This window comes from Ptychodera flava, chromosome 21 (genome assembly GCF_041260155.1).
Source record: "Ptychodera flava strain L36383 chromosome 21, AS_Pfla_20210202, whole genome shotgun sequence".
In the NCBI taxonomy this organism is placed as follows: Eukaryota; Metazoa; Hemichordata; class Enteropneusta; family Ptychoderidae; genus Ptychodera; species Ptychodera flava.
In genome coordinates this window covers 7,763,671-7,781,282 of record NC_091948.1, presented here as the reverse complement: position 1 = coordinate 7,781,282, position 17,612 = coordinate 7,763,671, and the positions used below count along the sequence as shown (strand labels likewise).

Here is a 17,612-nt window from a genome sequence, read left to right as displayed (position 1 = left end):
TACCTTTTTTCAGGATAGGTTCTGGTGGCGTTGTAACTATGGTAGGTGTTCGTGGACTGTCCAGAGCCCTGGTAATGTGTTCAGCTATGTACCTCCTGTGTCGCGACTCCAGCTCATCATAGTCATGTTTTAAGCTGTCGTAATCTGCACTCAACCTGTCTTTTTCTTTTTCTAACCTATAAGATCAGTCATTACAGATTTATCAGTTCACGTACTGGACACATCACAGAGAGTAAAGGCATCAAAACATATACCAATACATGATAAAGTGATACACGGTTTTAAAATGTTCTGACTCGACACACAGAACGCACATTACAATTTTACTTAGCTAGGGACAAACAACAGATATTTCATAAATGACTGCCTGCACGAATGATATAGCAAAATTAATTTCAAAACACAACAGAAAACTGACCATGCTTGTTAGTGATAGAAAGCTGTACGAAACAAATTGACTGGTGCATTCAGTAAAAGAAAGTTACCATTAACTTCAATATCCCTCTTCCAAACCAAAAATTCAGAATAAAAATAATTCTATAAATAATGTCGGAATCCTACAAGCTTTGCATTCTGTCATCATGATTAGTTTTACATAGTTTCTCCAAGTTTTTTTGAAAAAATATATTTGACCTTTCCCCTCTGACCTCTCACCTGTCATATTCAACCTGGGCTATCACCTCCCCTACAGGAGCAGCATACCGCAATTCATCGTTTTCATTTTCAAGCTTTTCAACTTTGGCATTGAGCAACTTGTTGATGTTGCGTAGTTTGGTGTTCTGGTCGTCAGTGTCAAGGCACTTCTCACACTGACCGTTGTTTGTCATGGCACTACTCAAGGAAGACATACTGGAACGCAATAAGTCCTGCTGTGACCGGGATCTCAAATCTGCATCAGCCTGTCAGAAAAATTTTGTGAATGAAAAAACAATCATAAATTTACACATTTGATGTCTGGCACAAGTGAAGATGACTGGACACAAATCTTTAGATAAAGACTAACAGCATTACCCTGGGGGAGCTGACTTAGTCTCTCTGCACTGTATCCCTGGCCCTAATCTAAATGATTCCCTAGGTTAGTGGTGATGAACACAACATGTCTGTGCACCATAATCTTCGGTCTTGTTTGATGCAAATTTGACTTTTATATTCCTACTACCTTGGGCAAAATAGCAGAGTATGGTTTGCTTTTCATGTTTTACCTTGGACAACAAAATGGTGCGGATTGGAAACTCATTACAAAATATTTATTTAAGCTCCACTGGTTCAGCAGTTGTAGAAACTGCACAGTCAATCTTTCAAGTCAGTCCTTAACTGTAATTTTAACCCTTCCCATACCTTACTGAGTCTATCTGACAACAACTTGTTCATTTCCCTCAGCCTGGCTGTTTCTTCTTCCAGCTGGTTGTATCTGGTGAAAGTATTGCCACCGGCTGACCTGGGTCTGGGCATATCACTGCTGCTGTAGGAATGATCCAGGTCACTCATGGAAGCCCTCCTCACTCGTGTCAACTCATCCCGGAGTTCTGTCACTTTGTCTCTGTGAAGGAGGATCATGGAGATAGGAAAGATGTCACAGAGAGATCCAGACAACATAATTACTTGTACTTGGATATTTCTTGCACATTATATGTACATGTATGCTACACCAATGATGTCCGAATCACTTTACGTCAGTACTATATCATGGTCACACATAGTTAATGTATTTTGGATGAACAATGAACTGACGTGACAGTACAGATGTAGAATTGTCATGTACACTCGTCTACCTGATATCTGACGCCAGCACAGTAAGATACCATATCAAAAGAAACGGTCAAGCACAGAGTTGTCTTGGAACTAACAATTGGCATCATACATAAAGAAAAGTGTGTCATTTGCAAATTGCAGAGCACTCAAGCTGCTGGCCAAACATCACATGACAGCTCATTACAATTCATAACTTTGCAGCACATTTCAGCCAAATCACTGAGTACATCCTAGCTCTACTGTACAGTGCGATGGGTGAACACTGCAGTGTAGTATATACCGGTATGTAATATCATCTCAAAGCAACACATGATCAGACAACAGCTACTGTAGAGCCATTAGGGAGGAGTACAAAATTACTCACTGTGATAGTCCAAGTTCAGCTTTTAGATGGTCAACCTGAGCTTGCAGCTGTTCTTGGGTAAATCTTGGATTCACAGACGGCTGTATGCAAAAAAAACCCGTATAATCATTCAATATAGACACTGAAGGTCTGCAGATACAAGACCAAACTTGAAAACAAATTTGACAGTCCTAGCATGAGCTATCTTATGAACAACATTATGTGTGATTGTGATTGAATAAAAAGTGAAATATCACAATCTCTTTTCAGTGTTAGATACAGGTACAAGTTCTTAATTCAGGCAAAAACACATCTCAGGTACAGATGCCTGTATTTGGACTCTGAAATTATTACGATGCTTATCTAATCTGCTTCTTAATGTGCAGACTTACTTTGAAGCCAAAAAGAGTTAATCAAGTTTTCAATATCTTCTTTTAATACAAAAATCTGAAATTAAGTATTTCCCATTACAGTTAATACAGGGTATCAAAGCCATTTCCAATTTCAGGTATTGATAAATTTGGTTTTATAAGTTCATTGTATCCTAAACTGTGCAGGTGATCCCTGACTTTTATTCTAGATTATGAAAGATGATGGTTCAAGTTGAAAGTTACCTGGTGGAAAGTTTCAGCAAAAGTTAATGACCGAGGCATGTATTAGCTAAGTTAAACTAAGATGAGCTGCATAATCCTGCATTTATGTTATCTACGTCTCACTTACAGCATTTTTGGACAATATATTCTTCTGCATCTCCAGGAGATGAATCACTTGTTGGTCCTCGGCATGTTCCTGGGTCAGTCTTTTGTTCTCCTTCTGAAGGAGTTCCAACTCTTCCTTGACGTCTGCAAACTGTTCCTGGTGTATCTGTGTGGCCTGCAGATCACTCCTCAGCTGGGCATTCTGAAATTTGCAACATGTAATTCATAAAACAGCAATTACTTGACTGATACAGCAGTAGCAAGAAGATATAGCTTTGTGGCTATCTTGGACTATTAAGCCAAATGGCAATGAAATTTCAAATTTTCTATTCAAAGTCTTCTCAAGAAATGGGTTCGTTATTTTTAGAGAAAATTGTCACGATATATAGGGTATGTGATGGAACACTCACACAATACCTCTTTTACGTGTATATACTCCATCCACGAGAGCTATAGGTACACATGCAGGTCCAGAAAGAATATTATTGTGGACAGAAAATCAATTTCGCAACTTTTATGTACATACTTTTATAGGAGTAATCTAATTTTTTTGCAGAGCAAGTGTCAAGCTGTTCTGGAATATTGAATGATTATAGGCTGAGCACTGTGCACAGCAACTAAAGCATAGCCTATCCCTGTTTGGGAAAACACACTGAGGAGAATATGACAACTCAAAAGTGAGGGTGACTTTACTCATACCCTTATGCACAGGAATAATTGATTTACATAATGAATGTATCAATCATATTAACTTTAATTCTCCGTCCATAACGAAAAAATTTTTTACTTACCTTGTCATTAGCCTCTTGTAGTTTATTTGACAGTGCAATAATTTCACTTTCCTTTCTGTTAATGGTGGCAGTCAGCTTCTCACTTGTGTTCTTCCACTCTTCGCTTTCTTCTTGCTGTCTCAAGGCACCACTTTTCACCTCCTCATTGGCTCTTTGTAGTTTCTGAACATATCAAATGCAGAAACACATATTTGGCAAAGACTTACAAGAGAAACAATCATTTCTTATACAGACAACATCAGTCAAATGATTGATACAAATAAGTGGTTTGTGTATTGACATCAGCTAACATGTGAATGCAAGTGTTGTTTTCATTTATATACATTTGCACGTGTATGAGGTATCTTTACTCCTTTCAAACGAGTTTTCAAAACTAAAATTTGCTTCAAAATGTTACATATCTATCCACTCATAGAGTCTAATGAATTGTTCAAAAAAGTCTTCAAAAACAGTGTTTACAACTGAGATTTTTATCTGAACAATTTCATTTATTTTTTTATCATGCACTTACTGTTTCTACTTCTTGACATCTTGTCTGCAACCGATTTTTCTCATTCCGTAACTCCTTGTACATTTCTTTAAGTTTTGAGTTCTGTTCATTGAGAGTTTCTTTGTCCTTTTTGTGTTCTGCTTTCAGAGTCTCCATGGCCTGAAATAAAATAACAAACACAAAAGCTGAATAAAAGTTACCTAACATTTTTTCATTCTTGTGAGCCAAAGTTATTTCAGTTACAAGATGCTATGCAAAAATCAAGTTTTAATGACGATGTAATTCCTCTTGATGTTGCTGCTATGATTGTTCTTGTCTCATTACCCTGGGTAGAAATAGCAGTATTGACACTTAGCTACCACTTAAAAATTCCCATACACACAGTTACTGTCGACACAGCTGAATACCGTACAATGTGAGATTTCCTGAAGCAATTATGGGAAGCCCAAAGAACTGCAAACACCCTACACCTATTCCAAACATTCTACACCCTATCCCAACTTTCCTCTGCTCTACTTGCAAATTCCTCTCAGCATCAAACCAACTTACATGGGTCAGCATTTCTTTCTCGGAATTGAGTCTTTTAATTTCATCCTCCCGGAAAGATTGTTGCTGAGCGGCCAGACGTTTGTCTGACTGCAGTTGCCGGCACTGTTCTTGAGCTTTTTCCATATTCTGCTTGGCGTTAGCCATTTCACTGGACAGTACCTCACCAACCTGTAAACAGTAAAATGGAAAATTATCAAAAAGTCACAAAATAGAAAGACAGAAGTTTGTCATGCAGCAAAGTTGTAGGTCAACCCAACCAACCGAAAATCATTCATTTTTTTAAAGTTTTTAAATTTCTTGGTTGTAAATGACATGTGACTTCTAGATGCAACTGCATAAAAAGATCCGATAGTATTCATCTTGCACTATACATCATTAGTATGGTAACATAACATGATTTCATTTGTCATGAAAACATTTTTAATTTGAAATGAAACTTTTCAATTCAAATGAACATGGCATTCAGTTTATAACACAAATACTGACCTTCTTGACAGCACTGAGTTCCTCCTCAAGTTTCTCAACTTCTTCATTTTTCTTTTCAAGTTCCATCTTCATTTGCGCCATCTCAGCTTGTAGGCTGCCCTGTTGCTGCTCAGCAGCATGTTTAGCCTAGTGACAGAAGTATGAATATCATTATGCAAATTAACAACTTATTATGCACATAAACATACCAAATTGTCACAGCACACAAAACTTCTTTACAAAATTTTGGCCTTGCTCAAAGTCTTCACAACTAATACTCCTTGTACTATGCAAACTTGAAGAATATAAATTCTGCAAACTGATACAGAAAAGTTTGGTACATGTATTGCTTTTGGTATTCAACAATTCTTTTTCTACCTGTAGGAAACCTGAAAGGCTACAGATATAAAAATACAAGCTCAAAACATATCAGTAACTCTTCTTCACTCAAAATTGAACAAAGAATTTTTCCAATGGGGTAAGCCAGAACGGGATGTAATTCAGCTCCCACTCTCACCTTGAATAAGTTATCCCTTTCCATGCTGAAATGTTGTAACCTTTGATGAAGGTCAAGTCTCTCGTGGAAAAGTCTTTCCTTTTCAGCATTGATGCTTGCGAGTTTTGAACTCATATCAGCTGTAGAGTCTTCAAGCTGGCCTGCTCTCAGCTGAAATTGATCTCTTTCCTGTAGGAAAACAACACTCAAAATATTGAAAACACGAAACATTCTGTGATAATATTTATTATTTCAAAACAAGGGTTTTCTGAGAAGAATCCATAATGATGGATAAAATATACATATCTGTAAATGTTATTTGTTAAAGATGGCAAGCTGATGAATTTATGGGCTCCACAGTAGCACCTGAGTTCTCCTTGCTATACACTGGACAATATATGACAGGATAACATATCAGAGTGGACATATCGGAAACATTACCATACATGTACGGTATGCACATAACTCTTTGCCATTCACCACAAGCCAAAACCTTGGCAAAGTAAATATGGGTAATGCATGTCCACACAAACAATAGTAACCTTCAATGATTTTGTGGTGTTCGTCATCTGTGTCATTAACATTATTTTGCTGCCCTTGATTGAACGTACAAAATAGTCTAGCGGCACATCAATTATGAAGTATACGTTATTTTCAGTAAATAAGAGTCTATTAGTTTGGATATCACAGAAGCTCTTTGCTCTAATGCGATAAACAATAATCATGGTTTGAGTAGAACAGACAGTCATTTGGTAGATATCAAATCAAAGACACTGAAATTTAAGTCATATTTGTGAAAACTTTGTATAATATCTTTCCATGTTTGGTCACAAGACAGTTTCTGTATAGGATGTAGTGATTGGTCATTATAAATAGTCATCACAGGCATCCATCAAACTCATCCTCTATCTGATAAGATTGGTGAGTGAATGGATGTCCAACATGAATCAGGTGAAATCAACGACATCTGGTGATTATTTCAATACCTCTTTGGTTCGTTGGTAGTCCCTGTCCAAAATTTCAACCTGCCTCTGGAGATCGTCTTTGGCTTGTCTGGCTTCCGTGACTTCGGCCGACAGCGCTGCATTTTGGGTTATCATTGTCTCCCGTCCCTAAATCAACATGCACAGAACAACTATTGATCAGTTGAATGCTAGCACAGTAAGGGCAAAAATAGTTTATTTTCAGCTCATGTGTCCCAAATACTGGCATGGAACCAGCTACATCACTGACAAAGTCTGGGTAAAACTCAATATGATGAAGGTAAGCAGTGGACATATAAACCTTTGCATTGATTCATGAAATATTTGTGACATGTTTTATACTCTAGTGGGAAAGGCTAACTTAACAAATTATTTTTTAAATGGCACAATGATATTGCTGATTTCACTGTTAGTAATACATTTATCAACAATGACAGTGAACAAGGTATTACTATGATGTTCTCAAGCAGTTTGTGTGCATAAACAAACAACAACATACTAAGATTTGAAATTTTGAACATTTTATAGGCCACAAAAATGACACACTTCACCAATATAGAAATAAACTGCTCACATATGCACATGCCCTGTACTAAATCACATAAAACATTCATAGTCAACACACAAAGACATATCTATTCAATGTTGACATACTCACCTCTCTGATTCTGTCCAACTCCTGATTTTCTCGCTCTAACATTTCACATTTAGCTCTGGCCATTTGCAGTGACTCTCTCAATGCTATGGCTTCTTTTATCATTGTTTCCCTTGTCTGTCATAAAACAAATTATCAACAAATATTTAAAATTTACGGTAAGTGAAATTTCTCAAAATTTCTCAGTCAAAATCATGAGTAAAATTTTAAGACATTTGGAACTATAGTTTGTATGCTGACATGATATTTGACAAGCATATACCTTGAGGGCATTTGCATTTTCATGCTCTAACATCTGTAGAGCTTGGTACGTCTGTTCCACTATTTTATCTCTCTTCTTGTGCTCCGTCTGCAGAGAGTTGTACGCTGATTTCAATATCTTCATTTCATGATCGAGTTCTTCAATCCTGATGAGTGGTAAGAAAAGAAGGTGATGAAACAATAAACAGTCTTTCCATTTTGCCTCGAGTGACTGAATTTTTTTTGTTCATGAAACTGGTGAAATTGTGTATTCGTATGCAATCAAGATCCAAGTAAAAAATGCATAAATTTTTGGAGTGCTACTTTATTAGTCATTTGTTTTGTTTGTAGAATGGATTGTTTTGTTCATCAGTGATTAAATATGAGAACTAATCTGAAAAATGACTAACTTATTAGATTTTTCGGGAGAGAGGATGCTGGTCAAGAAATGACAAAAATATGTATGGGCTGGTTGTATAGGGATGCATGATATACGTGTAATAAGTTGGAACAGAACAATTAGAGCATCGTAAGGTAGAATGTGTATCGGGGACAGATATATTCAGACTCTCAAATTTTTACAATACAAAGCTGATCTACCGCTTGAGGGGGGCTCATTTTGAAGCTCTTGGAGTAAATAAGTTTCAACTGTCTTAGTTGTGTGACAATCAAAAATCTACAAGTCAAGTGAACAAAGGGATGGCCATGGCAGCCATTTTGAATTTCAAATATTGGTAAATTTAAGGTAATTTGTTTCCGTAGTGCCAAAAGTTGCTCGGTGAACCTTGATGTTTATTCTTGATTTGGTAAGAGAATGGTTGAAAGTTTTCTTGAGGAAAGTTTGAGCAAAAGTTTAAGTACTTCAATTTCGAGGAGCACACTACATTATGACGGTACCTTTTTACGTTTCAGATATACAAACGCAATGACACTTGGGATTGTGAGTGACATTGAAGATTGGTAATGAGGTTGCCTCGACTGAATAAACGCTATTACACTCTTGCATTTACACAGAAATGCATCTCATAGTATTGATAACATTCATGCAGCGTATCAAGTGAAAACTCAATTAACATGGACGCGCTGACACTTATGATCTCTTATTGGTTAGTTTACTCAGAAATATGAGTAGAAGAGAGGAGAACAATTAAACGGAAATTGATCACATGAGAAAGTCTTGACCTTTGGTGATTGTATAGGTCATTTAATGTTAATGATGTCATGAGGCAGGGTTGACGGGAGTTTATTCTGTTAACTCATGAAAAAATTGGTGTCATATATAAGTTTTTATTCATGGCTCTGTTACATAGAACCCTAAGTGATACATCAGAGAGCAATGAATATTTTCTGACATTTTTTGAAATCTTTCTTGGTGAACTCTGCTTTCTTTTCATTCTTACATTAACAAACAGGATTTGAACAGATACACCGCTATTGATATCTCAATCACTAGCCGAATGACTGTCCAAAATTTACACCAAAGGTATTTCCGTCCAACATTATCCTGTAAAACTCACCTTTGTTGAAGTCTCTCTCTTTTTCTGATTGTTTCAATTTTTTCTGTGACAGACTCATCTCGATCTCTCTGTAACTCTGCAACCTTTCTCTGCAGGCCCTGATAAATGATAGAAAAAATTGTAAAACCTCTTTCATTCCACAGAATGAGATATAAAAAAAAATAGCAGCATGGGTATACATACTTTAGGGTCATAAATTTTATCAAATTCTAAAAATGCCACATTTGTGTGTCCGAGATGTACATTATATCATATAGAGTTACATCCAGCCAATTGCACTTTAGTTATCAAAGAAAATATGCAAAGAAATATCCAGTGTGGCATCTTCTGTTCAATTTTCATGAGAGTCGTAATGTTATTATATACCATATTGCATATTTCCCAGATGCATTGCATACAGTGTATTACCTATTAAAGATTGAAATTGAATTATGCCTTGAAAAATGCATAAACTACAAACAAATTTGTAACTCTAATCCAGGAATATAATTCATTCAGATATACGATGTGATATTATGCATATAGAAAGATGCTGCTGGTTTTTTGTTGTATTTATATACGCCTTCAAGAAGGAAGATGACAAGCTCACCTCCTGTGTTGTTGAATAATTCTCAATGGCAAATTCTCTTTCTGTCAGCCTGGCCTCCATTTCACACATTCTCTGGGTTTGGGTCTACAAGAGGGAAAAGAAGAATGCATAAAATCTAATTTACATGGTCTGCTTCATTTTTGGACCTACATGTATGGTGAGGGCTTTCCATATTTGTAAAATTCCCCAATAATATTTTTTTCTTCTTTTTTTTCTGTTTTTTCTTAAAAGAATGGGACAGGTTAACTAAGTAATATCATCAAGACCAACACCAGACACAAGTCAAAACTATGATATTTCAGACAAATTTCTGAATAATATTGGAAGATGTACAGGAATAACTGACATGCTATTCTTTTACAATGGTAGAGGAGAGTAGTCATAAATTCCCAAGTCTAGAGTGGTAAATCCATTTTGTACTTGGTGATGCCATGGACCTTGTAAACTTAGTGACTCTGGAACCACAATTGTTTTGTAAATCCTTCACACTTTCATTAATATTCTGGCAGTGGCTGACGGCACATTACTGGTATGAGCAAAAACATTAAAATAAAATGAAAAATAAAGTGAAATAAATAAATAAATAAATAAATGCTTAAACACTGGTTTCCTCAAAGCTGCATGTGTTATGCATATAATGTAGTTTGTGTGGTGTCTTCAGATAAACAGATACATGTATACATTTGTGATAAATATTCACAAAGTATCACCAAATAGAGGATTATTACTCCCTGAAGGTTTGAAGGACTATTTGATGACGTTTCAAATGATGAAAAACAGCTGCTATGATGAACTGATGCAAAAAGAATCAATCCTACTTTCACACATGTATCAGCTGATTAGATTGGTTGCAGGACAAGGATTGGACACTTCCAAATGATGAAATCTCTGCAAAAAACCGAGTTCGTAAACCCCATTGAAGTGCATTTTTTCTGACCGCCTAGATATTGCCAAATGCTATGATCTTTATTTTCCAATTATTGTTTACATGAGGATCATGTGACATTAAATTTGAATAAACCTCTCAAAAGTCTTTTTTTTCCTTCCCCATTGTTTGTAAGTGCACAATGCTTGTCCTTAAACCTAATGTGCTCCTTCATACAATATTTCACCTCAGCTTTGGTTAAATCACTAGTTGGCCATTATGAAATCTCTGCTGATGTGCAGCTGGTTCGGAGGGTTATATCTCATTGGTCGATTGTCACTATTCACAGCAAGTTAAGGAGTCTACTGTGTATAATTCAATGATGATGCTAAGATTCAGCTAACCAATTGGGTAACAGCTTGTGAGATGCTGCATATTTGCCCTTAAATCTTTAAAGAGAGGTCAACTGGGATATGATATTTTATTTCCAAAACATTTTTGTATAGAAACAAAGAAATACATTAATTTGAGTACATGAAAGGGTAAAAGGAGTGCGGAAAATACTTGTCCAGCAACTAATCGAGTCCATATGTTACATAGGAAGAAGGCCAAGACTAGATATTTGATAAGTATTGTATTTTTTGTGTCCAAACACTCCTGATGCCATGATATCAAAAGCTATCACATTTCTCATACAGAGAGAGAAAATGAATTCAAACTTTTGCATACTAGCTGTGCAAATACCAAGGCCAATACAATGATACAGAATACAGAATAAATACGTATTGTTGAATATTTTCTACCCATGGACCATTTATTTACACAAACTGCATTTTTCATAAAATTGGACAATTATCAGCTATTTTGGGACACACTTTTCAAATTGGTTCGCCTGTTTACACAGGTTTCTGGTGAATGTGGTGGTTCGATAACAGACTTTACATTCCATATAGCTCTAGGGCAAGACTTTACTCACCATTTACTTTTAACTGACAGTGGCGGCATTTTCTTGTACTAATGAATGTCTCTCAGCCATTCCTTTTATTTTAATCTAAGTGAAATATTTCCCTCACTTAATAGGCTAACTCAACCCCTTGGACAATTTATAGAAGTTGCATTCTGATAAAGCAGCGATGAAACACAGTAGTCGACAGTGTTGCAATAAATGAAAGGGTGTACGTGGGCAAGTTTAGGCAAAATGCCTTGACTCGATATAAGCATTAAATCTGATTATATGATCTGAATGACTGCAAAATCATTTGTTTTCATTTGCTGCTTTCAATACTAATTACTGTTAATATATTCTTATTAGGTGTAATTCATTTGAGATGGCAAGATCATTGTTCCCATGGGCATACAAAATTCGCTGAGAAAAATTTATGTGTGCAAGTTTTCCTGTTTCTCTGTCGAGTCTTTTTGTATTGACTAACTTCAAGTAAAAAGAATGTTACCAAATTATCAAATCTAACCTGCACTTTTTCTGTTTTTTAAGGCAATGACAACACAAAACACTAATAGCTCATAGGATCATAGTCGTCATCAATAATTATCAATTTTTTTTACATTTCCTCTTTTCTATCGAAGCACATATAGAATTGTAGTCTGCTACTTGAAAGACACTTAGTTCTGAGCCATACAAACACTGAAGAAGACAAAATGCATCCCATGACAGATTGTTCAAACCCTGTTAAATCTTACAATTCCTAGCTAGTCTACCAACTGGTGTGAACAGTGATTGTATTTTGAAGCCTGTCCAAAATAAAGTTTCCCTGTCTGTTTGTTCAAGCAGAAATCAAAACTTAATTTTCTCGCTGACTTATCACAAAGAATGCTGGTCATTTTGAATTTCAGTTATCAGTAATTTAAGAAACAATAAGAAAATGGTTCACACTTTGTTTTGATGGGCAAAGTATGAGCAAAAGTTCACTTTGCAGTGCATATTTTTAAATCTTGATTATAGATTCATGTGTAATGATCTTATGACATGATTTCTGTTCATTCGTTCATTCCTGAGACTTGCTTGGAAAGTTAACAACTGACAACAATTAACTTTTGTAGTAAACAAAATGAATAGATGACAGTGATGTCAAAAACTGGTGACTTTACCCCCTGCAGACCTAACTACTCACACAGGTGTGCATACCCAACATAGAATTCACTTGCTTTGGCCTTATAATACATGAGTTCACATTTTTCAGAGCTACCAGTATTACATATAATTGAAAACTTTACTATTACACTATTATACTCAATTTGCATTTGTACATTGTAATTTAGTTTTTATACAGTGCTGATGATAAATATTACAAAATATCTGATGATAGATGGAAACTGTTTCCATGGCAACATACATGAAAATGACAGGTGATGTGTCACATGATATTGTGTATAGACACAAAGGATGTTGATTCTACAGTGACTATAATAATGTGAAATAATGGGTATTTGAGCTGGTATCTAGCCAATGTGAACTGCCAAATGTCTGTGAAACATCTGTCAGTTGATGAATAGTAAACTGTCACTACATAGACTTAATAATAGTCAATGACCGCATAGACTGGACGTATTTAACCTATTCACCCCCAATTCGCTTTAGCTGGTCCAAATTCATCATTGGTAACAATGGGTTTGGGAAAAACCATTGAGATGAAAGGGTTTAATAGTCTTGCTGTCATGACTAGGTGCCTAACTGATAGTGTTTGAAATTCAATATAAAAAATGTCAATGTATTTACATAGTTTGTTATACATCAAACACTGCAGATTTACTCGCCTACATATTTCTATGAAAGACAAGCAAACTTTCTAGTACAATTTTTTTTTTATTCGCTCCGTATCATGGACAAACAGAGTCTGGCATCCTATGTTGACTTTTAATAACGTGCATGTAAAATTGAAGGATTACTAAACATTTTCACAGTGGCAATATTGGCAAAATGTGTCCATCATGGGGTAACATGAGCAAAATGTTGACATTTTGTTGTGTTATATGATCTGATGATAGAAATGAGAGTTTGGAAAATGACTCAATTCAGTGTGGTATGAAACATCGAGAAATTTCAGGTTTAGGCTATTTTTCTCAAGAAGTAGGTATCATATCTTAGTTTACACCCATGGTAAAACTTTCAGAGCACCAGGAAGGATGTGGAACAGGGGGTGGTGGGTGGGTATAACATAAAACTCTTCCCTTTTCTTTTCATTTCTCCAGCTGAAAGATGTTTCATTACATAAAGAAAGTAATATGAGCATAGTTGAAATTGGTATCACACTCCACTTGTATCCTCACTGAAGTTGAATGCTTGACGCTCATACTTCTCCTTTGCAGGAAGGTTTCTCATTATGGCATTGTTCCAATAATAAGGCAATTACAAACACTCACTGTTTGATATTGACAAAGGCTTCATAAAGCTTTCATAGGGTAAAACAATATCAATTTTGTAGCAATTAAAATTCATCACTCATATAATAACAATTACCAGTAGCTATTAGATGCTTACAGCTATTAACACTATGATATATCATCATAAAACGTCATTAGACCATAAATTGCAATCAATATTGCCAATATCATTATCCAGGTACTTCAAATATCATATCTAAAGAGGATCAAGCCGTACTTTGTAGATTCCTGTTTTTTTTCTCACAAATTTATTCATGATACTAATTGTTGGTATTTTCACTTCCACTTTTACATGACTCTATTGTTTTATTAGTCTGGTTGGGTCTACTTAAAACAAAATGGTGAGAGAGGGTTAGGCCAAAAAAAATTGCTTCTGGTCCTTGACATTCAGCAAAGTGATGTGACGATGTGGTTTTCTTTTTTTTTTTTACTTTCTATTTTTTTAATACCTAACAATGCTGGTTTGGCACTTTTTTTAGCTTTGTTGAACATGCAAATAGGGGTATCAAGGATAGCTGTACTAATGAGTATGTAACCAAACAAAAAGGTTCTGAAATGATGTGCGTGATGACCAGAAACAATCCTTTTTGGGGGGCCTTAAAGAAATGCTGTCATCTGTATTTATTATCTATAGAAGCTAATAATTGAATTTCAATAGGGGTGGGGGTGTCAAAAAAGTGTTCCACCAAAATTATACTGCAGCTGACTGTCAAACATGGCTGACATGCATATTTTACCATATATGGATATATGCAAATTTGCGGTGACTGAGTACATTTAAAGTGGCAACATCATCTATGTGTAACCCTCAAAAATCTTCAGAAAATGACTCATTGCTTTCAAAAAAACAACCACGTTTGCAATAATAACAATCATTTAATAAAGTAATTATTAACATCTTCTTTCCAGTACAGTGACTGATCAAGCGGAATAATGTGTGTTATTAATGCAGATAAAATAGAAACATTTTTTACGATATTTGAATGTCAACGGTCAGTATTTGACCCTGAAATTATACATGGAAAATGACAAAACCAAGAAAAAATGGGTAGGTTTCCAGTTGTAAAACTCTTGGAATCCAACATTTCATGATCATTTCCAATATTAAGAGAATGCATTCCAAAGACTCATGTTATTGCTTTGCCTGACGCTGTTCTAGGGAGTCAACAAAAACCAAGATGATACCATTGGCCAGTGAACTACGGTACCTATCAAACACATCTTGGCTCCCTAACTCCCTCTGTAAAAGTGCCACTGACAAACGTTCATCTGATCTGCAGAACTGAAAATTCACTTTGCTACTGAGTAACAAATTTGTCTGTAAACACAATTGCTTGTTTATCGATTTTTCCCAATTCACACATAATTGCAAGGTTATGTTTTGACCATTAGTACATAAACAACATGTTTAATAGATGTGTCAGAAGGACAGTGCAACTTTTATGCATGACAAATAAAATCCTTGTAGGTAATTTTTGAGCTAAAAACATGGGCTCTTTAGTTAAAGCAATATAATCTTCCATTTTGGTCACATGATTATCACTATGGATACTGAGTAAATAGAATGGATAATGGAATGCATTTTATACAAGTTGCAATTGACATTTGAGAGTTTCCATGGCTACGACTTAAAATCAATAACAATTTTGTATTTGTTAGCCAAGAAAAGATTTTATCTGTCACAGAAAAAATAAGACCAAAAGAAAACAATGATCAAGAGGGTCAGAAGAGTTCTTCCATCTTTCTACTTGTGTTCTTGAGAGTTTCTTGTAATGACTTTCACTAGAGGTAGCATAAAACTGATGGTCTAGACCTTGGACAACTGGCCTTGCTTACTCCCTGTTTAAGTTAGCCACTTTTTGAAGCCTTTCACACAATTTTTCAAGTGAGAATGATACGGTACCAAATATGGAGACTGGGATTACACTGTGAAAGATGCTTTGGCATTTTCACCCTGCACTGTAAAATTTTCATAACATCTCAAAAGTTTTTGACAGCAAAGCTGGTTCCCTGTACAAGCATGGGGCAGGCAATAATTGAAATTTCAATTTTGAACATTACCTATTCCATTATAGTGAACTCTTTCTAATGTAATGTTGTCTCTTGGGATTGAAACGGCTAGTTTATATCCTTTCTAAATGCCATTTGGTTTGCTTTTCCATCAGTTTGGTATTAATGTAATTTTAAAAATTGATATTATAATTCATACCTTCAATGTTGCATGGGCGTCGCGCAGCTTGTCCACAAGAGCCAGCCTTCTCTGTTCGCTCTCTTGCAGGGCATCTTTAAGTCCCTTCACTGACATGACGTTTGAGGACGACGGATTCCAATATTCATTCCCGATAGATGAAGGTGGTGGGGTTCTCAGAGGCATTTGCTGGTAGTCATGGCGACTGCTGTTCAGATGCAGGTTGTCGTCAAGATGCAGTATCGAGGCCATGGGTGACCTTGTTGCCCTTGTTGATGTGCCATTACTGGAGGAAAAAGAAAATTGCTTTATCAAATTGATAAAAATGCCACAGGAAAAATTATTTTTAATCTGTAGATATGACAGATAAGCACTGTAATCTTTCTGCAATCATTATGCCTGATCTCTTACAACAGCAGAGAATTACCTAAGGTTGATAATGCAAGCGTAGACATCTTCTATAATACATCATAATGATGGCTTGGTACAAAATGGATGTACCACCTATTTTGGTCATACATGAGTGTTTTTCTTATAGACAATGTCTTAAAATGCATCACTTGAGAATATCAAACCCACCTAACACAGGCATTGTTCATAATGTTCATCATAATTCGTATGCTCAAAATATGGAAACTAGAAGTTTGTGTCTTTTGTGCTGGGCCATCAAAAGTGTACATATGCTATTTCAAACTGAAACAGTGCATTAGGGAATTTATTCATCTCATGGTATTGAATCTCATGGTATGGATGTTAAAAGTGGATTTATACATGCATTGTAAGCACTGTAATACTTTTTTCCTACAAACTTAGCACAGAAGTGCGGTAATGTCCCTTAGCAATTAATGGGAAACATAGTTGTCAGAACTGCGCCTGTGCGAGTTTCTTGTTCACAGATAATGTATTTCATGCATGATATCTAGATGCACCTCATCATCATAGCTGCAACATTTAAATTACACGACGTAGATTATGACAGACATGTTTTAACTTTCATCAATCACCATTGTACAGTACCTAGGATACAGTGTTTACATTGGTCATATGGGTCCCATACGACCTTTGAGCACAGTTCCAACGACTGTATCCCTTTAAATAAGATGTACATGTAAGCACGGTCAAAGTAATCAATAAGTTGGTTGATACTAGCAATTGAGTACTGCAATCATGCTATCTAAACACAAAAATTAAAAGACGAATTTCGAAGGGTGAAAGTTAAGTCAACTGATCAGAAATGAAAAGTAAAAACATGAGGAATGAATCAAAAGGTAATCAGACCAACTTTCAAATCTTACAGCAAATTAAGCAGAAAATGACATTCAACCACAATGTCAATGTCATCTCGAAAAAAAGTCATTTTCTATCTTTACATATACTGAAATTTCTCTCTACATCATGTACGGTACAATCCAACCTGCTGTGCTGTTATTTGGCATTATGTACAGTTTGGTAATTGATAAAATCATTCACAGACATGTGCCTGGTCTGTCTAGGAATAATGCACTTTTTCGATCTAGGAAACTTTTATTGTGAAAGAAAAATGGAAAGAATTGTTTCTTCTGGTAGATATGATGCGTACGGTGTATCTGTGC

The 17,612-nt window shown here is 35.7% G+C and overlaps 1 protein-coding gene across 1 annotated transcript in view; it reads right to left on the bottom strand.

Moving 5' to 3' along the window:
* Window positions 1–17,612, bottom strand: part of LOC139121274 (uncharacterized) — a 67,103-nt gene that overhangs the window by 26,819 nt on the left and 22,672 nt on the right. Inside the window, 16 exon segments of the mRNA XM_070686048.1 lie at window positions 4–176; window positions 655–899; window positions 1,339–1,540; window positions 2,117–2,196; window positions 2,816–2,995; window positions 3,585–3,746; window positions 4,096–4,233; window positions 4,624–4,791; window positions 5,110–5,235; window positions 5,606–5,773; window positions 6,571–6,696; window positions 7,226–7,339; window positions 7,485–7,629; window positions 8,980–9,077; window positions 9,569–9,652; window positions 16,042–16,306. Of these exon segments, the coding sequence (XP_070542149.1) occupies window positions 4–176; window positions 655–899; window positions 1,339–1,540; window positions 2,117–2,196; window positions 2,816–2,995; window positions 3,585–3,746; window positions 4,096–4,233; window positions 4,624–4,791; window positions 5,110–5,235; window positions 5,606–5,773; window positions 6,571–6,696; window positions 7,226–7,339; window positions 7,485–7,629; window positions 8,980–9,077; window positions 9,569–9,652; window positions 16,042–16,306 (2,474 nt within the window).